The sequence below is a fragment of the Dendrobates tinctorius genome, unplaced genomic scaffold (genome assembly GCF_039654945.1).
Source record: "Dendrobates tinctorius isolate UK_male_01 unplaced genomic scaffold, ASM3965494v1 ptg000293l, whole genome shotgun sequence".
In the NCBI taxonomy this organism is placed as follows: domain Eukaryota; kingdom Metazoa; phylum Chordata; class Amphibia; order Anura; family Dendrobatidae; genus Dendrobates; species Dendrobates tinctorius.
Window position 1 is genome coordinate 16,018,121 of NW_027361960.1, and position 21,742 is coordinate 16,039,862.

A 21,742-nucleotide genomic window follows, 5' to 3' on the forward strand; every position below is an offset into this window, starting at 1 on the left:
TCTTGCAATAGATACTATTGAAAAGTGGCTGAGACTCTAATAATGATTTGGCTATCTGATAGGCTTGCTGAAAATTTTCTTAGACATAAAAAACTTCTTTTAAAAAGAATCATTTTTTTGAAAATGCTTTTCCACCTATATCCTTTCTCCAGCAGATACCCTAAACCCAATCCTGTGGACTTCTATCTCAGCAGATTGGAACATTGGCAAAAACTTGTCCAGTTTGCTATAGGTATACTATCATGTGCCATCTCCAATGTACTGTCAGCACAGCCACTGGCTTTGTCAAATCCAAGTTCACTTTGAAATTAGGTAACCTGGTTCTGTTCTCTAAGTAGAAAAATTGATTTTTGGATGGCTTAAACAGCTCAATTTTATAATGTTTCAACAAGAAAAATAAATAGTTGATGTTACCTGGAGTAGGGGAAGGTTCAACTGCAGAAATAAAAATAAGCTCAATTAGAATGGAATTTAAAAGTTAACACAAACTCATGTATATTCTGTTATTTTTTATCTATTCACCTGACCATCTGCATAAGACCAAAGCTTCTCATACTTTTACGGCTTAGGCCTCAATATGTGTGCTAAAATTTAAGGAGTGTCCAACTGAACCAAAAGATCTCTTATAAAAATTGCTTCTTCACCTACAGTTAGGTCCATATATATTTGGACAGAGACAACATTTTTCTAATTTTGGTTCTAGACATTACCACAATGAATTGTAAACAAAACAATTCAGATGCAGTTGAAGTTCAGACTTTCATTTGAGGGTATCCACATTAACATTGGATGAAGGGTTTAGGAGTTTCAGCTCCTTAACATGTGCCACCCTGTTTTTAAAGGGACCAAAAGTAGTTGGACAATTGACTCCAAGGCTATTTCATGGACAGGTGTGGGCAATCCCTTCGTTATGTCATTCTCAATTAAGCAGATAAAAGGCCTGGCGTTGATTTGAGGTGTGGTGCTTGTATTTGGGAGGTTTTGCTGTGAAGGAAACATGCGGTCAAAGTAGCTCTCCATGCAGGTGAAACAAGCCATCCTTAGGCTGCAAAAACAGAAAAAACCCATCCGAGAAATTGCTACAACATTAGGAGTGGCAAAATCTACAGTTTGGTACATGCTGAGAAAGAAAGAAAGCACTGGTGAACTCATCAATGCAAAAAGATCTGAGCGCCCACGGAAGACAACAGTGGTGGATGATCGCAGAATAATCTCCATGGTGAAGAGAAACTCCTTCACAACAGCCAACCAAGTGAACAACACTCTCCAGGAGGTAGGCGTATCAATATCCAAATCTACCATAAAGAGAAGACTCACCTCCTTCAGCAGTTCCTGCACTCCCTCGTGCTCCTTCTCATCTGTGATGTGCTATCTCAGAGCACGTCGACCACATCAGCCAGAAGCTGGAAGCTCTGCAGCACTGCCTCAACGAAGAGGCAAAAAGCTTTGCTGAAGCTAATTTGTCTATGCGGCAGAGTTGCTTAAAGAATTACACACCAGACAGACCTGTGGTACTTACTACTGAACCTCCAACTACACATAATAAACTTAACAAAAAACAATGACCATATGTCCTATGCATAAAATTATTTCTTTTATTAATTATTCAATAAAAAGACAGGATTTTTTTAAAAACATTTTTTGCAAAGCATCAATGTAAACATATAATATTTAATATCACTGACGAAGGCAACAGGCCGAAATGCGCGTTGGGGAGGGGCGGCTATCCCAGGTGAGCAGAAGCATTACAGCCTGTAAGTTATAATCTCATACAAGATCAATATTTTGACACTTTGATATTTCTGAGCTTTATGCTGCGGGCCTTTTCTACTTGTCCTGAGCCAGGATATGTCTCACCTAGGTACTTATATATATGGATAGGTGTAGGTGTTATAACTGGTAAACTTTATATTACATGCCTTTATGGAGACACCTGCTGGTTGGTTAGTATATTGCACTTATTTGCACTTTTAATTGAGACTTTTGCTGGTCGTTTATTACATTGCACGTTCATCATGCTTTGGCTAATATTTATATATTTTTTATTAATTGCACTAAGTGACAAAAAGAATTATTTTTTAGGGTAATAATTATTTCACACAATTTATGTTTAACAAATAAAACACTGTACACGTGTGGTTATTTTTCCAGCATGGTTCCTATTATGGATGTGATTTTATATACTGGATAGTATTGCCCCCCTTTTTTTCATGTACTTGCTATTAAATTTTATATGTTTACATTGATGCTTTGCAAAAAGTGCTTTAAAAAAATCCTGTCTTTTTATTGAATAATTAATAAAATAAATAATTTTATGCATAGGACATATGGTCATTGTTTTTTGCTAGGTTTAATATGTTTAGTTCTTATGACTGTCCTTTAGAAGTACTATATAGTGTGGGGGGAGTCTCAGTTTAATATATACCATCTGGTTTATGAAATTAAGAGAAAAGGTCGTTCCCCCCATTGCATCCTCTGTGTGTGTTGTAAACCTCCAACTAGGCATCGCTGTGTGTGATAATGGGCAAAACCTAGTGGCGGCTATGAAGCTTGGCAAGCTCATACAAAATCTTTGCTTGGCACATGTTCTCCACTTAGTACTTCAGCAGTTTCTGAAATCATACCCAGATGTGCCAGAGCTTCTTGTCAAGGTATGCCACGTCAGTGCCCACTTTCAAAAGTTGGCTACAGCTGATGCTGCTCTGGCACTGCTGCAAGTGCCAGCTCACCGACTGGCGTACAATGTCACCACACCGTCCACACTGCACATGCTGGCAAGGCTTTGTGAGCAGAAGAGGCCAGTGGTTTTGCACCAGCTCCAACACACCCATCGGTGTTCTGGTCAGCCTTCACACATAATAACTGAAGAGTGGGCATGGCTGTCTGACATGTGTACCACAGAGAGACTGTAGCAAGCCCAGCCTCATCTCATCAAAATATTTTCGTTGAAAACTTTTTAATGGATTCAATGACTTATCCATACAGTTAAACACTGTTTTTCTTGTATTTTGATGGTATGTAAAACTTATAAAACACGTAGAAAAATATTTCAGGATTAGATTACTCATCCATAAAGCATTATGTGCTTCTGTCACATTTTGGTGCCAATTTTGCTTGTCACATTCCTTACCCACACACTATTCCATGTTCTGGGATACATTTTTGTGATATATAACACTCAAAAAAGTAAAAAACATTTTGCTGGGTTACAATTCTCAGTCATACAGTATTATGTTTTTGGGTATATTTTGTTGCTATTTAACCCTCAAAAAACTTGTTCAAAATGTATCAGTATTATATAGCTCACCCATAGGGTATTACATCTTCTTGGATACATTTTGTTGCTATATAAGCCTCAAAAAATGTGTTTAGAAATGTATTGGCATTATATTGCTCCCCATAGACTATTCATGCTCTGGTCTTTAGTTCACTTCATTAACCCTCATAAAACTTGCTCAACATTTTTTGATATTATATTGCTCATCCATAGACTAGTCCGTGGCCTGGAGTACATTTCTTTGGTCTATAACCCTCAAAAATGCATAGCCTTTATGAGTCTAAGAGTACCAATATATGACAATTTAAACACAATGTTCATGAGCCTCTACTTTATGTCAAATACAGGGTGTTTCTGAGTCACTCAATTTTGGCAGTTCTTGCTACCTTCATAAATTACACTGAAATTTCCTATTTTTTAATAAAAAAACCTATTTTGGTTGACATATTATATATATATATATATATATATATATTTTTTTTTTAATCCTTTTTACATTTTCCCTTATATGCAAGTCATTATACAGGAAAAAATGTTTCTTCACATTTTTTCCTGTAAAATGCAATTTCCCCTCCGTTTGGAATGTCTTATTATCACTCCTTAAAGTGGAGTAAAAGTGTGCCAACATTTTTCTCAGCAGTCAACTGGGAGTCAGAAATGCTTCCAGGTGTCTTCCACGTGCTGTTCTCCTTCCATTCAGCACTATTCCCGTCCATTTGAAAATTTTTACTGCCCCCCAGACCTATTTGTAGGGTATGCCAGAAAAAAGCTAATTTTCCTTAGTGACTCCCATTATACTCATTACTTGAAACGAGCATGCGAGTCTTGGTCTGAAGAAAAAAATCAGATATGTGAACTACCCCATAGAATATCATAGGCACGAGTGCTATCCATGAATAACCAAGCACTCATACAAGAGAAAGTGTCATCTGAATGAGCCCTAATTCTTATGTCAAACAAGGTCTAAAAAGTTATAAAAATTTAGCAAAATAAATTTCTCAGTACTGCTAAAAAAATAAAATAAAGGGAACACTAAAATACCACATCTTAGATATCACTGAATTAAATATTCAAGTTGCAAATCTGTATTCATTACATAGTGGAATGCATGGAGAACCATTAAATATAAAAATAATCAATGTAAATCAAAATGAATATTCCATGGAGGTCTGGATTTGGAATGATACTCAAAATCAAAGTGGAAAATCAAATTATCCAACTGGCTGATCCAACTTCAGTGGAAATGCCTCAAGACAAGGAAATGATGCTAAGTAGTGTGTGTTGCCTCCATGTGTCTGTATGACCTCCCTACAATGCCTGGGCATTCTCCTGATGAGGAGGTGGATGTTCTCCTGAGGGTTCTCTTCCCAGACCTGGATTAAAGCATTGAAGCTCGATTGGATTCAGGTCTGGGGAACCGGCAGACCAGTCCATAGCTTCATCATGCAGGAACTGCTGACTCATTTAAGCCATATGAAGCCCAGCATTGTCATGCATCAGAAGGAAACCAGGGCCCAATGCAACTGCATGTGGTCTCACAATGGGTCTAAGGATCTCATCCTGGTACCTAATGGCAGTCATGCTACCTCTTGCTAACATATGGAGGCTCTCCAAATTACTGACCCACTGTCAAACTGGTCATGCTGGAGGATGTTGCAGGCAGCAGAACATTCTCTATGGCATCTCCAGACTCTGTCACGTCTGTCACATGTGCTCAGTGTGAATCTGCTTTCATCTGTGAAGAGCAGAGAGTGCTAATGTCAAATCTGTCAATCTTAGTGTTCTCTGGCAAATGCACAGTTTTGAGCTGTAAGCACAACACCCACATGTGGACGTCAGATCCTCATTAGTGATGAGTGACCATGCTCGGTAATGCACGGTGCTCACCTGAGTATCGCAGTGCTCGCGATACTCGGTGAGCATTTCCGTGGTTGCTCGGCGGGAGCTTGGGTCACCGCTCTGCATGTTGGGCACTCTTTAGAGCACCAATCAACATGCAGTTACTGTCTGCCGCACACTGTAATGCCGCAACCATGTTGGTTGTGGCAGTACAGTGATTGGCGGGCCGCAGAGCATCATCAGGTCTCTATATCAGACCTGGTGCCGCCCTGCTCGACACAGTCTGCTCTGGAATTGCCAGTGTAGGGAGAGTTTCTGTAGAGATAGGGACAGAATAGGTGGTGTATAAGTTAGTGTGGGAAGACTATTATTAAATACACAAATCAAGCTAAACCAACAGTCCTTCTAAGGACTAATTATGGGGTATATAGATATCATTGCTAGGTATGCAGGCGGTTTATGTGGATCTTTAGATATCAGTACTAGGCATGCAGGCAGTGCATGTGGGTATATAGATATCAGTGCTAGGCAGGCAGGCATTGTATGTGGCATACTTCATTGCATACAGCAAGAGGGTCCATTCCATTGCTGTCTGCTGTTGCTGCCTATTACAGATATTGACCGTATATACATAGCCCCAGGTATCAGTGGCCAGGAATATTTTTTTGCATCTTAATCCTGATTATTTTATTCAAAAGCAATCCAGAGCACACAGTTTTTTTTATTCTCCATTTGCTTGTGGGCACTGCAGAATACAGCCAGATCCTTTCCATAGTACAGCGTTAAAATCCAGCTATTTTTAACAGGAGTTTTGCCGTCACAGCAATCACATTTTCGTGGTACTGTAACATTTTGTTGGAGTCTCTTATACAAGTTCTTGGCACCAGTTTCCTGAAAAAAAATATTTACCTACAGGGCAGATATTTTACACTGGGCTTTGTCTGCTACATGGATCGCACTTCATTGTTCTCAAAATGGTGTCATTTCAGGCCTCCAATGAATTTTTCTTATAGTGTGTTAGCCTAGTTATTGACACCATTTTGCTGCTAGAAAAAAATACAGACCAGATATTTTAAAGTGCGGTATCTGCATCACAGGCATCACATATTATTGCGCTAAATATAGTGCCATTTCAGCCCTCCGTTGAATTTTTATTTGCGGTGTCTTAGCCTAGTTATTGACACCAGTTTGCTGGCAAAAAAAATACAGGCCAGATATTTAAAAGTAGAGGAACTCCATCACACACCTCTCCTTTCTGTGGGTAAAAATTGTGGCATTTGAGGGCTCCATTGAACTGTTTTTGCTGTATCTGAGCCTACTTATTGACACTATTTTGCTGTGGAAAAAAACAAAACAGGCCAGATATTTTAAATTTTGGTATCTCCATCAAATGCCTCATCTATCAGTGGGCTAAAAATTGTGGCATTTTTTGGGCTTCATTAAACTGTTTTTGCTGTGTCTTAGCCTAGTTATTGAGTTATTCAGTTTGCTGAAAAAAAAGTTACCTACAGGCCAGATATTTTAAATTGTGGTTTTCCCGCACACGGATCACATATAAGTTTGCTCCAAATTCAGCCAATTGTAGTGAACGTGGAAAATATTCTACTCCATTTAAAATGGGCAAGGCGCGTGGCAAGGGATGGGGAAGTGGACGTGATGGTGATGGTGCATACAGAGGCCGAAGTCGAGATCATGGGCAAGCTGAAATTTTGCCACAACAAAACACCCACATCTTCTCACTCGATCTTCCTGTCCTCTTTGTGAGGACATGAAAGTCTTGCCTTTTAGCAGTCTGGCATGCATGGCTGAGTTTATGTTACACTGCCTTTCACGTGATCATCGCATTCTCCAAATTTTGGGTGACAGTCATTACTGGTTGGTGACACTTCTAGACCCACGCTACAAAGAAAACTTTATATCTCTTATTGTAGAGGCAGACAGTTGTATGAAAATGGTGCAGTACCAGAGGGCCCTTATTGTGGAATTATTTAAAAATTCCCTTCTGAAAACGGTGGCCACAGAGGTCACAGTTCATCGGAAAACCAAGGAGTACAGGTGAGAGAGACACAAGTCCAATCCAGCAGAGGCAGGGAAACACTGGCAAAGTTCTGAGAGAGTTTTCTCAGACCCTCCCATCGCACTGGCCCTGAGGTGCAGGGTACTCTCACAAGGAGTGGAAACTTTTGGGAGATGCTGAGGGAGTACCTTGCTGACCGTACCAATGTCCTCTGTAATTCGAGAGGAAGAAAAAAGTTGTCGGATCACACAGCTGTATAATCAAAAACAATTCTTCTTTATTTCACACCATCATAAAAATGTGTAGATATATCCACAAAAACAGTCACCTTCTGACGAGTTTCTGGCTATCAGCCCTCTGTCATAGAATGACTATTTGTGGATATATCTACACATTTTTATGATGGTGTGAAATAAAGAAGAATTGTTTTTGATTATTCAGCTGTGTGATCCGACAACTTTTTTCTTCCTCTCATTGTGATCCGACGATCAGACAGAATTCTTTGGATCGCTGCTGGCAAATTGAAGGCTACCAGGCACATTGACATGGTGAGACATTCCGTTTTTCCCTGTATTTTTTCTGTCCTCCGTAACTCCTCTGTGTCTTATAATTATTGGTATCCAAGTTGGTCACATGGCATGAACTGGCTCTCTATGCCTTGGAGGTCCTGGCCTGCCTTGCCGCTAGCGTTTTGTCAGAGCTGGTTTTTAGTGCCACTGGTGGAATTATAACTGATAAGCGCATCTGCCTGTCAACTGAAAATGCTGACAGGCTGACTCTTATAAAAATGAACACAGGCTGGATTGGGGGAGACTTCTCTACACCACCGAATGATAGCAGCGTAATATAAAGTTCAATCCAGTGTTTTTTTGGGAGGTCTATTCCCATGCACCTCTTCACACCCACACATGGGTATATGCTTCCTGATTTGGCCTATTTGCTGTGGTTCTCCTCCTTCTCCTCATCCTCATCATCCACCACCACTATATCACCAGGCTGACCATGGTCCGTGATGCAACACCAACATGATTGTTGTAAAGGGTGTTTATGATGCCCGTAAAAAAAATTTTTTAGACAGTATGTTGCTGTATACCCCCAGGGAGAAATGTTTGTCAGCCCATACCCTTACTGTATATGAGATCAGCTCCTTTGTAATGGGAAGAGATTTTTAGGAGGCCCTCCTCCACGTCTCTTCATCCACCACGACTAGATCACTAGGGTGACCGAGGTCAGTGATACAACACCCATGTTAATGTTTTAAAGGGTGTTTATGAAGTCCATAAAAAAAATTAGACAGTATGTTGCTGTGTACCCCCCAGAGGGAAATGTTTGACAGCCCATACACTTACTGTGTGGGCATTACAAGTATAGGAGACCTGCTACTTTGTAATGGAAAGAGATTTTTAGGAAGACATCCTTTACTTCTCTTCCAAGGGGTATTGGAGTGCATCCAAATTTGTGGTAGGCCTTGCATTCACTGCATAGGCAAACAGTATGGGAGACCCACTTCTTAATAATGTGAACTTTGTTGGTTGGTCAGCTTCAACAATGCAATTCTCCACAGCCAGTTCTTCAGCCTCAACACTGAAATTCTCCACTGCTGGTCCTTCAGCCTCAACACTGCAATGCTCCACTGCCGGGTCTTCAGGTTCAACACTGCAATTGTCCACTACAAGTTCTTTAGGCTCACCACTGCAATTCTCCACTGCTGGTACTTCAGGCTCACCACTGCAATGCTCCACTGCAGGGTGTTCAGCCTCAACACTGCAATACTCCACTGTTGGTTCTTTAGTCTGAAAAACACTGCAATGCTCCACTGCCGGGTCTTCAGGCTCACCACTGCAATTCACCACTGCTGGTTTTTCAGGTGCAACAATACAATGCTCCACTGCTGGGTCTTCAACCTCAACACTGCAATTCTCCCCTGCTGGTCCATCAGGCTTAACACTGCAATGCACCACTGGCGGGTGTAAAGCCTCAACACTGCATTGCTCCACTTCCGGGTCTTCAGCCTCAACATTGCAATTCTCCACTGCAGTTTCTTTAGCCTCAACACTGCAATTCTCTACTGCTGGTTCTTCAGGCTCAATACTGCAATGCTCCACTGGCAGATCTTCAGGCTCAACACTGCAATGCTCCACTGCCGGGTCTTCAGGCTCAACACTGCAACTGACCACTACAGGTTCTTCTGGCTCACCACTGCAATTCACCAATGCAGGTTCTTCAGCCTCAACACTGCAATTTTCCACTGCTGCTTCTTCAGGCTCAATACTGCAATGCCGGGTTTTCAGCCTCAACAGTGCAATTCTACACTGCAGTTTCTTCAGCCTCAACACTGCAATTCTCCACTGCTGGTTTGTCAGGCTCAGCACTGCAATGCTCCACTGCCAGGTGTTCAGCCTCAACACTACAATGCTCCACTGCTGGGTCTTCAGCCTCAACACTGAAATTATCCACTGCAGTTTCTTCAGCCTCAACACTGCAATTCTCCACTGCTGGTTCTTCAGGCTCAACACTGTAATACTCCACTGCTAGATGTTCAGCCTCAACATTGAAATTCTCCACTGCAGTTTCTTCAGCCTCAACACTGTAATTCTCCACTGCTGGTTCTTCAGGCTCAACACTGCAATGTTCCACTGCCGGGTCTTCAACCTCAAAAGTGCAATGCTCCACTTCAGGTTTTCCAGCCTCAACACTGACATTCTCCACTTCCAGGTCTTCATGCTCAACACTGCAATTCTCCACTGCTTGTTCTTCAGGCTCAACACTGCAATGCTCCACTGCCAGGTCTTCAGCCTCAACATTGCAATTCTCCACTGCAGGTTTTCCAGCCTCAATACTGACATTATCCCCTGCTGGGTCTTCATTCTCAACACTGCAATTCTCCAATGCAGGTTCTTCAGGTTCAACACTGAAGTGCTCCACAGCCGGGTCTTCAGCCTCAACATTGCAATTCTCCAATGCAGGTTCCTCAGGTTCAACACTGAAGTGCTCCACAGCCGGGTCTTCAGCCTCAACATTGCAATTCTCCAATGCAGGTTCTTCAGGCTCAACAATTCACTACATAGCCAAACAGTATGGGAGTACCAAATTACTAATAACACAGGTCCACGACTAAAAAGCTGTTTGATTATTTTCATCTAATTTCCATGTATTTTGGTGTGCTGAAAACGAAAAAAATATTGAAAAAAATCCTGGACATCAGGATTTGCCACAAAATGCAAAATTCTCTTCAAATTTAGTAAATTTTTCTCAATTTTTGCTTTTTTTTATCTTAGGGTTTTGAAAGTCAAAATTATTATTAATTAATTCACATCAATGCATTGAAGATATACAATGCCAAAAAAATATAACTTTCAAAGAAAAGAACTTGCAGAGTGAGCTAATGAAACCAGCATCAACATGTTGCAAGCTGAACGAGTGGGCTCTGACATGCCCGGGCTTGTTTCAATTGTTATATCTTGGTTCTCACCTGTTCACACTTTTTAATCTCAGTTCGTGTTAGCTCGTCATTTTCAACCATGTTTTCCAAAATTAGCATTATGGCTCAGCGGAAGTGTATTAATTCGCCTGACAGTTTCTGTTACATTTGTGGTGAATATACAGTGTTGAAGCAACAGCTGAATATTACAGACTTTGTGAAAAAAATATTCTTTGAATATTTCGGACTAAAGCTTGGAGATCAAGATAAAGCTTGGGCGCCTCATAAAGTGTGCAAATGGTGTGTTGAAGACCTCCGAAATTGGTTCAAAGGTAAGAAAAATGCTTTCCGTTATGGGATTCCTATGGTATGGCGAGAGCAAAAGAACCATAGTGACGATTGTTACTATTGTTCATGCGATGTGAAAGGGTATAATTCAAAATGGAAGCATTCCATTTCATACCCCAATATTCACTCAGCAATTCGTCCCATCCCCCATGGCACAGATATACGAGTACCCAAGGCCCCTGCTACCTTGGAAGAGATAACTAGCTCCAATGAAGGTGGAGTCATACCTGAACCAGATGATGAATCAAGTTCTGACTTTGAAGATGATACAAGACCAAAATTGTTTTCCCAGAAGGAGATGAATGATTTGGTAAGAGACTTGAATCTTCCCAAAGATGCCGCTGAGTTACTTGGATCAAGGCTCAAAAGCAAGAATTTATTGTTGCCAGGAGTGTCTTTTTCACGGTTCAGACATCGTGAAGACTAGTTCGTTCCTTACTTTGCCCAGGAAGATAAGTTGGTTTATTGCATCGATGTCGAAGGTTTGATGGGTCAATTCAAAATCCAATATGATTCAGCGCAATGGCGTCTTTTTATAGATTCTTCAAAAAGAAGTCTCAAAGCAGTTTTACTCCACAACGGCGGTTTTTATGCTTCCATCCCTGTAGGTCATTCCGTACAACTCAAGGAATCCTACGAGAACTTGGAATTGGTTCTTCATAAACTTAAATATGAAGACCACGGTTGGCAAGTGTGCGGGGATTTGAAAGTCTTGTGCATGCTGCTCGGGCAACAAGCTGGGTATACCAAATACCCTTGTTTTCGGTGTCTATGGGACAGTCGACACCGACAAAATCACTGGACCAAGAAGAATTGGCAGCTGAGGGTGCTCACAGTTGGTGAAAAAAATATCCTCCGAGAAACTTTGGTTCCTCCCCATAAAGTTCTTCTACCACCTCTCCACATCAAATTGGGATTGATGAAGCAATTTGTAAAATCACTTCCAAAAGATGGAGAATGCTTCAAATACTTGGTCACCAAGTTTCCAGGCCTCTTGGAGGCAAAATTGAAGGAAGGTGTGTTCGTTGGACCAGACATTAGAAGGCTTATAGCTGATCAAGAGTTTATCAATACCATGACGCATCCTCAAAAAGAAGGGTGGATTGCATTTAAAGAGGTCGTAGAGAAATTTTTAGGCAATAACAAAGACCCTGACAACAAAAAAATCGTCGGACGAATGCAGAAAGCATTTCAAGCTTTAGGTTGCCTGATGAGTTTGAAAGTGCATTTCCTCCATTCCCACCTTGACAACTTTCCTGAAAATTTGGGAGCTGTGAGTGAAGAGCAAGGTGAATGATTCCACCAGGACATTAAAGAGATGGAAAGAAGATACCAGGGAAGATGGAGCATTACAATGATGGCAGACTACTGTTGGACACTTCAGAGAGACATTACAGATGCTACTCACAAGCGTAAATGTACTAAGAGATGCCTCACAGGGAAGTAGAATCGATTTTAGTGTGTGTTAGTGAGCTCATTGCATTTAAAAAAATGATTTTCATGAAACATTTGTAATAAAAAAATAATTTTATGAGTCTATTTTCATTTATTTTGAGGTATTGTCTTATTTAACATAGTTACTTAAATTGTCAGAAAACGTGATGTCCTATGACAAAACTGAGGTCATTTTCGGATTCAGCGCACTCAAAAACATAAAGATTATGTGGAATAACCAAAACAGCTCTTGAGAAAATTTTTTTTGCAGACCTGTGTAATGGGAACAATGCTTTCAGGTGGTCATCCAGTATGTTGGTTGAAAGGGTTATTGGGGTGCGCTTATCTTTGTCCTTGCAATCAATGCACAGGCAAACAGTATGGGAGTACCAAATGAATAATAATGGGAACTTTGGTTTCATGTGGCCATCCAGGGCATCTGTTCAAAGGGTTATTGGGGTGCGTCCAAATTTGGAGCAGGCCTTCCATTTATTTCATGGGCAAACACTATAGGAGTACTAAATCAATAATAATGAGAACTTTATTTTCATGTGGCCATCTAGGATGTCTGTTCAGAGTTATTGGGGTGCATCCAAATTTGGGCAGCCCTGCCACTCACTGCATAGGCAATAATAAGAGACTCTCTGTTTAATAATGGGAACAACAAAGCATAGCCGGCTGATGGCTTTCTAAGAATAGTGAGGACCGACTGCTGGCCCGTTAAGAAAAGTGAAGGCCACCTGATGGCCCTATAAAAATAAGCTTTGTGGCTTTCGGAGTCCCTCCATCATAAATTAAACAGGATGTGTCAGATGATGTGTCACACATCACATGGCCAGATAAGATTGTAAAATTTTAAAATGACTTTTCCCAGTGAATACATTTGTCTTGGTTGAAAGCAATGCTAAAGTTGAAAATCGGGTTCAAAAACGCTAAGTGTGAACATATCCCAAGTGGTGGAGGATCATTTTTGGTTTGGGTTATTTATTTTGCCTTACATACAAATCATTACCCTGGAATGGATGTTCCTTAACCTATTTCCCAGGAAAATCCATTTTGGCTTCGTTTTTGTATGTTTTATTGTGCGCCTGTAAAAGTGGCGTAAGACTGTGACAACATTGATCACAGCAGTGACCTGGGAGTCAGAAATGCTTCCAGAAGTCTTCCCTATGATGTTCCCATGCCATCTGAGCACCGTTCCCTTCGATTTCTGACGTTTTTAGACCCTAAAAAGACCCCTGGGGGTATGCGCCAAAAATGCTCGGGTTTCCCTTAGACTTAAACTGAGCTCGTTGCTCGGGTCGAGCACCTGAGCATTTCAATATGCTCGACCCGAGCCGCGAGCGTCTAAGCATTTTAGTGCTCGCCCATCACTAATCCTCATACCACTCTAATGAAGTCTTTTTATGACAGTTTGAGCAAACACATGGATGTTAGTGGCCAGCTAGAGGTCATTTTGCAGGGTTCTGACCCTGCTCTTCCTGTTCCTCCTTGTAAAAGGAGGAGGTAGTGGTATTACTGCTAGGTTGTTGCCCACCTATAGCTCCCTCCATGTCTTCTGGTGTACTGGCCTGCCTCCTGGTATCTGTTCTATGTTCTGGACACTGTGCTGAGAGACACAGCTGCCATTGTTGCTACAGCTCCCATGGATGTGCCATCCTAGATGAGCTGCACTACCTGAGCAATTTCTGTGGGTTGTAGACACCGTCTCATGCTACTGTTGTGTACCTCTAGTGTTGAGAGCAATGTCAGAATGCAAAAGTGACCAAAAAACAGCCAAAAAGAGACATAGAACAGCGAAATTGTCAGTGATTACCCCCTGCAGAACCACTCCTTTATAAGGGTTGTCTTGCTAATTGCCTATCTTTTCTACCTGTTATCTGTTTCATTTGCACAACAGCAGGAGAAATTGATTCACCATTGGTGTTACTTCATAACTGGACAACTTGCCTTGCAGTTACATTGTGTTGTTTAAGTTTTCCCTTTATTTTTTTTAGAAGTGTATATAATATACGGTATATATTATCGGTTATCTATTATCTGTGTTTCATTTAGAAACTAATGATTCTCTCTAGCTGCAAAGCAATATGGGGATGCTTGGGTGACCTAAGTTTGAGTGAGCCTTTGGCTGACGCAATCTTATGCACTGAGGAAATTGGTGATGGGCATTTTCTTCACTATTTACGAAAATTCAGATTCACTATTGGAGCAGATTTAATTCGCGAGAATAATGAAATAGTAAAATAACGCTATTGATACAAAATGTTACATACTTGGTCCTCAGGACATCCATTGATGTTTTCTAGAGAGGAGTGAATCGAATATTTGCTGAGTTTAATGCAATTCACAGGTCCTGGTATGTTTATATTTATACCAGGACCTGTGACTTTTATTAAACGCAACTAATACATATTATCGTTTCACCCCTCTTTAGCAAACAGCAGTGGATGCCATGAAGACCATGTACCCTATGTAATACTTTGTATCAATAGCTTTATTTTCAGCCTCCATCTTCAGTATCACTTTTAGGGATTAAAGTTAAAATAGTTTACTATTTTAATTTAATGCAAGATATAAAAATGTCATATTTGGTTCAGTTCCAATTAATGCATTTCAATCTTACCTGTTGTGATTGATGAAGGTGGTGTACCGAGAGCATCTGAAAAGCAAAATACAGTACATTGAATATTAGCATAGAAGTGGTATATTTTCTGAATGAATTCTGAACCATTTGTCTATATAATTTGTTGTTTTCATTCATACAGACATGATGTTCATGGCTGCCATTGAAGATTAAAGAAGCTGTGAAGGATAGAAGATTCTTAGCTGGTATGCTTTTTATCCTGTTCATGTTATAACTCGAATAGGTGAAATTATATCTTCGAATAGCTCATAGATGATTCCATTCTTTCACACCTCCTACCTCACCAGAAGTTTAAGAAAAGTTTGCAACTGGAATGTAGTTCCCTCTCAATTTAGTATGGCTAAGCTATTGAACATTGTTGCACAGCCATAAAAAAGAGACTGTCACCCTCAAAATGCCTTTTAAACTAGCCATATTGTGTTGTAGTAGACATAACCCTTAAAAAAAATAATTCTAGCACGTACAAAGTTGGCAGGCACTTTCTTCTACCTGGTACATTTTAGCTAATGCTGCTCGCTATGCTGTTATACCTGGTGTCATGAGTGTCTCCAAAGAAGAGGAGAGGGCAGGGTACGTGTGTATCCTGACTTCATTGCATCACTCAATAAGTAGAGATGGGCAGACACCTGGATGTTCGGGTTCGGCCGAACAGTTACAAAACGTTCGGGTTCGGGTACCAGAACAGTACCCGGACCCGAACAAGATCCCCATTCACTTGAATAGGGGGCCCGAACATCCAGTGTTTGCCATGCTGTCATGCACATGACAGCGTGACAAACACCCGATATTCGAGAGGCCGAAAATGAACAGTAACACGGTCTTCCTGGTGAAGTATGTGTTCGGTTTCCATGCCCGAACAGTAGGTGTTTGGTATGTACTCCGAACTTTACTCTTTGGGTTTGCCCATCTCTATCAATAAGTGATTATCACCACTGCCACCAATGATGATATTTTAGCAACAAATATAAAAAACCCACCTTATCTACATGTACTGAACTCTGAATAGTTTGTAGGTGCTGTTAGGAGAGACCCTGAATGCCAGAACAACAGAAACCCCTCACAAGTGACCTCATTTTGGTAATTACACCCCTATGGAAATTCATCTGCGGTGAAGTGGCAATTCTGACTCCATGGGTGTTTTTTGGAAATAAGCACACTTTGGTTGTTGCAGAGTGAAAATTGCAAATCTGCCATCTTAGTACTAAATGCATTGTGCCCAGCTCATGCTTCTGGAGACCCGCACCCTGTAACTTATGTGTGCTCTCCCCGCTAACAAGTGTGAGACAACGACGGATGGAGGCACCATTTGTACAGGTTTTTAAGGTGCAAACCCCTGTGGTTAGGTTGGGCAAGCTTACTAGTTTGGATTGTTTTTATGGCATTTCTTGAAATGAGATATAATCTCCCCGCTCCCTGTAATATCTCTGTATTGTTTTTCTTTGGCAACCTGATATGTAGTGGACTGCTTTAATTTTTATTTAATTTTTTCAAGCAGTCATAGATTAGCTTTATCAGTATCCTTTTTCTTTATTTCTTTGCTGTCCTTTATTGTGTAACAAAGATACTCTGATTATAGTAGATATATTTTATGTGGTTCTGATTATAGTAGATATGTTTTATATGGTTCAATCTTTTCAATTTCTCTATATTTTACAATATAGCTGCCTAAAACTCATTTTGGGATGCTCTTATAGATTGATCCAATTGAATAAGTGAATTATTTTACGCTCATTCAAGGTACTGGGAGATAATCGGAATACCATATTAATATGATCAGAGAGATACTCCCCTGTAAACACCCCCCCTAAATCTTTAATAATAAATTATACCCACCCATGAACAATCCGCTGATTGGAAAGTGAACCTGTTGTTGAGCTTGCAATCCATGGGATGACGTCAGTGGCACTGAAGGACATTCAGGAAGTGTCGTATGTGTGGTGCCCGTGCCTATAGCACCACAAAATGCCTGCTTGTGTAATATAATTTATCTGTATTGCCAGTTATGGTGATGGCTAAGTTCTCTGCTGTTATAATTTCATCCATACATTGTTACCCCATCCAGTACTGGCAGATTGCACACCTTTGACTGAACCAGTAAGTGTGCACAATCCCTCAGAGGAGAAGAGGAGTTTTGAGTAGTTGTAGTTTGGAGGCAGAAGAAGTAGGAAGATGGAGGTTCTGCATGCAGAGAATAGAAGTGTGATCTCTGCAAGGACAGCTGAATAAGGCAGGGTACTAGTCTCTGAAGCACAGAGGCTTCCAGAGTCTGTGCTAAGCGGAGAGTCTGCTCAGTTTTTATATAACTAGCAGAAGAGTGCTTTTTGCCCAAGAGTTCAGCAACTGCATGGAATCAGGGACACTGTTGTGAGAAGAAGTAAGTGTTCTGACAGGATTCACGTTGCCTGCTCACTAGTCTAGAAGGGATCATGGATCCAATAACTGTTTACATTGGACCTCTGATATCCAAAGAATCGTTTACCAGAAGCATAATTGGCAGCTTGATGGCTACACAGCAGAGAAACTGAACCCTCACCAGACAGGTTTGACCAACACCATATATATGTGAATTGTATGGGAGTTTTTGGAACTGAAGCAAAAAGAACAAACTGATCATTTCCCTGTCTAATGCTGATTATCTTCTGCTGCACCATTCCTGCTTCAACTCACCTAGGAGTCATCCCTAGTTGGAAGGGGTTAATTATCTGGCACTGTCCATCACCAAGGACCCTCATCAGTGCACGGCCATACCAGGCCGAACATCCCAACTGACGTCATGAACCTTTTTATTATTTTATTATTAACCCCCACAAGTGGCGAAGACTGGCGCGTGCCCCCCCGTCGGACCATACCAGCACTTGGAACCTCCGTGCACCAGTACTGAGACTGCAGTGAACCTGCCAGGGCTGCACACATGCGGGGGCGGAGACCAGTATGAGTGGACCAAATCCTGAATATGATGCACCGGGATACCTGGAAGTGACAGGATGTCCTTACCCGGTGCGCTCTTATTTTAAATAGATAGTAAGGAGAAGTGAGAGGCAGGAAGCTTTGCAAACTGTGTTTGGGGTGTAGCTGTGCTTGTATTGCTACAAGGTCACCATCTCTTTTTAAAGATACTCCCCTGATGAATCCATATAAAAAGAGGACATGCGTTGGGAGAACTGGAGATATTTTGTGGTCTCAAACCTTACAATAAGGATGGGAAAAAAATCGTTTTTACCGCACCCTAATATGGAGACTGTCTGCTATACAATAATTTTGTGAATGGGAGAGACTTTTCCTATAAATGCATTTTAACTCTTGCATCAGCCATCAACTCGGTCGCCCCTGTCAGGCATAACAGAGTACGAAGAATCAATAGACAACCCTGGCACAATAACATCACTAAAAAGCTTCGGCAAGCATCCAGGATTGCAGAACGGTGCTGGAAGAAAACGCATTCGCAAGACGACTTCACTGCACTCAAACAAGCAACACTTGCATTCAAATCTGCCCTCACCTTTGCTAAACAGGCCTATTTTACATCCCTTGTATCTTCCTTATTCCACAACCCCAAACAGTTGTTCAATACTTTTAACTCCCTCCTCCACCCACCACTGCCCCTTCCGACTTCCCTAATCTCTGCAGAGGACTTTGCCGCACACTTCAAAAACAAGATAGACCAAACACAGCAAGTCTTTAATGCTCAACCACCACAACCCCTTTGCATACCAGACCAATGCCCAAACCCCATAACCTCCTTATCTAACATCACTGAAGGGGAGCTTGCTAATCTTCTCTCCAAATCACACCTCACCACTTGTGCACTTGACCCGATCCAATCCCATCTTCTCCCCAACATCACCACCACTCTTATCCCATCCCTAACCCACCTCTTCAACCTATCACTAACTTCTGGTACCTTCCCTTCTGCTTTCAAAAATGCCACAATCACGTCTATCCTTAAAAAGCCAACCCTCGATCCAACAGCCATGTCCAGCTATCGCCCAATTTCGCTGCTCCCATTCGCTTCTAAACTCCTGGAACAGCATGTCCACTCTGAATTTTCCTCTCACCTGACATCTAACTTGTTCTTTGACAATCTACAATCTGGCCTCTGTGCCCATCATTCCACTGAGACAGCCCTGACCAAAATTACCAACGACCTACTTACTGTCAATGCTAACGGACAATACTCTATACTCCTTCTAGACCTGTCCTCTGCTTTCAACACAGTTGACCACTGCCTCCTACTACAGATCTTCTCCTCCTTTGGCATCAAAGACCTCGCCCTATCCTGGATCTCCTCATACCTTTCCAACTGCACATTCAGCATCTCCCACTCCCACACTACCTCCTCATCCCACCCTCTCTCTGTTGGAGTCCCCCAAGGCTCTGTTCTAGGACCCCTACTCGTCTCAATCTATACAATTGGCCTGGGGCAACTCATAAAGTCCCATGGATTCCATTACCACCTTTATGCCGATGATACTCAGATCTACCTCTCTGGCCCAGACGTCACCCAGAATCCCAGAGTGTCTATCAGCCATATCCTCCTTCTCCTCTCGCTTCCTCAAACTCAATGTGGACAAATCTGAACTGATCATGTTTCCCCCATCTCACAGATCTTCCTTACCAGACCTTTCTATAACAATTGACACCATCACGCTTTCCCCCATACCGGAGGTCCGCTGCCTCGGAGTAACCATTGACTCTGCGATGTCCTTCAAACTGCACATCCAAGCTCTCTCCACCTACTGTCGCCTCCAGCTCAAAAATATATCCAGAATCCGTCCCTTCCTAAACCCTCAATCTACTAAACTACTTGTGCATGCCCTCATCATCTCCCACCTCGACTACTGCAACATCCTTTTCTGGGGCCTCCCTGCTAACACCCTTGCACCTCTCCAGTCCATCCTCAACTCTGCCGCCTGACTAGTTCATCTCTCTCCTCGCTACTCCTCCGCTTCTCCCCTCTGCAAATCTCTTCACTGACTCCCATTCCCTCAGCGTTTCCAATTCAAATTACTAATACTGACCTACAAGGCCATCTACAACCTGTCTCCTCCATACATCTCTGAACTAATCTCCAGATATCTTCCCTCACGTAATCTCCGGTCCTCCCAAGACCTCCTTCTCTCCTCCACACTTATTCGCTCCTCACCCAACCTCCTCCAAAACTTCTCCCGAATAGCCCCCATCCTCTGGAATTCCCTGCCCCAACACGTCCGGCTATCATCCACACTGGGATCCTTCAGACAGAACCTGAAAACCCATCTCTTCAGGAAAGCCTACAACCTGCAATGATCCTTGCTGCCTCCTCACCACTACTGAAGCTACCGCCTCATAATCACTGGAGCTCCTGCAACCCCCCAACCTATTGTCTCCTTCCCCACCATCCTGTAGCATGTAAGCCCGAAAGGGCAGGGTCCCCTCTGCCCTCTATATCAGTCTGTGATTGTTAGTTTGTTTACTGGAAGTGATATCTGTAATTCGTATGTAACACCTTCTCATGTACAGCACCATGGAATCAATGGTGCTTTATAAATAAATAATAATAATAAAATCGCATGCAAGGATTACTGATGCTCACTAGCATAGCTGCCAAGGGGACATCACTCCCCCTCTGTGTCTCACGTCATTGACACAGACACTGACAGCAGGCGCTATGTCATTACTACATGGCACCCGCTGTACTGATGTGTGCAGGCTCTCAGAATACTCACTGCAGAGACCGGAGCAGCAAGGAAATGAGAAGGAGAGGTGTGTATTGTATTTTTTCAAGCACTATACTGTATAGAGGCCTATAACAAGTGCATTAAATTACATAGAGGGCTATGGGGAGTGCATTATACTATATAGAGGCCTATGAGGAGTACATTATACCATATGGAGGCATATGGGGAATGCACTATACTATATAGACATCTATGGGAAGTGAATTCTCATATATAAAGGCCTATGGGGAGTGCATTATACTATATGGAGGCCTATGGGGAGTGCATTATACTATACAGAGACCTATGGGGAGTGTATTATACTATATGGAGGCCTATGGGGAGGGCATTATACTGTATGAAGGCCTATGGGGATTGCATTATACTAAATTGAGGCCTACGGGGAGTGCATTATACTCTATGGAGGCCTGTGAGGAATGTATTATACTGCATAGAGGTCTATGGGGAGTGCATTAGGAGATGTAACAGGAGATGCAACAGGAGATGTGCCAGAAGACTGGAGAAGAGCAAATGTTGTTCCTATCTTCAAAAAGGGGAAGAAGGTGGACCCAGGCAACTATAGGCCGGTGAGTCTGACTTCTATACCAGGAAAGATCTTTGAACAAATTATTAAACAACATGTATGTCAATACCTGGATAAGAATGAAGTGATTAAACAGAGTCAGCATGGGTTTGTAACTAATAAGTCATGTCAGACTAATTTAATTTCCTTCTATGACGGTATTACTGATTGGGTGGATCAAGGAAATGCTGTAGATATAGTATATCTTGACTTCAGCAAAGCATTTGACAAAGTCTCTCATACAATCCTTATTGAAAAAATGACTAAGTATGGAATGGACAAGGCAACTGTTAGGTGGATTCATAACTGGATTAGTGATCGGACCCAAAGAGTGGTCGTAAATGGCTGCACATCCAGTTGGAAGAATGTCTCAAGTGGGGTACCACAGGGCTCTGTCCTGGGCCCTGTATTGTTCAACATCTTTATCAATGATTTAGATGAAGGAATTGAGGGTAAACTGATTAAATTTGCTGATGACACAAA

General features: G+C 41.8%; 1 protein-coding gene across 14 annotated transcripts in view; it reads right to left on the reverse strand.

Annotated features, from left to right (window-relative positions):
• Positions 1 to 21,742, reverse strand: part of LOC141072913 (scavenger receptor cysteine-rich domain-containing protein DMBT1-like) — a 490,185-nt gene that overhangs the window by 222,350 nt on the left and 246,093 nt on the right. For 13 of the 14 annotated variants that reach the window (XM_073560164.1, XM_073560162.1, XM_073560161.1 and 10 more), the window contains 2 exons: positions 14,960 to 14,995; positions 415 to 435 (listed from right to left, as the gene is read on the reverse strand). The exons of the other annotated variant lie outside the window; for it this stretch is intronic. In XM_073560164.1, coding sequence (XP_073416265.1) covers positions 415 to 435; positions 14,960 to 14,995 — 57 coding nt within the window. The remainder of the gene's footprint in view (positions 1 to 414; positions 436 to 14,959; positions 14,996 to 21,742) is intronic. 14 annotated transcript variants of the gene reach the window in all.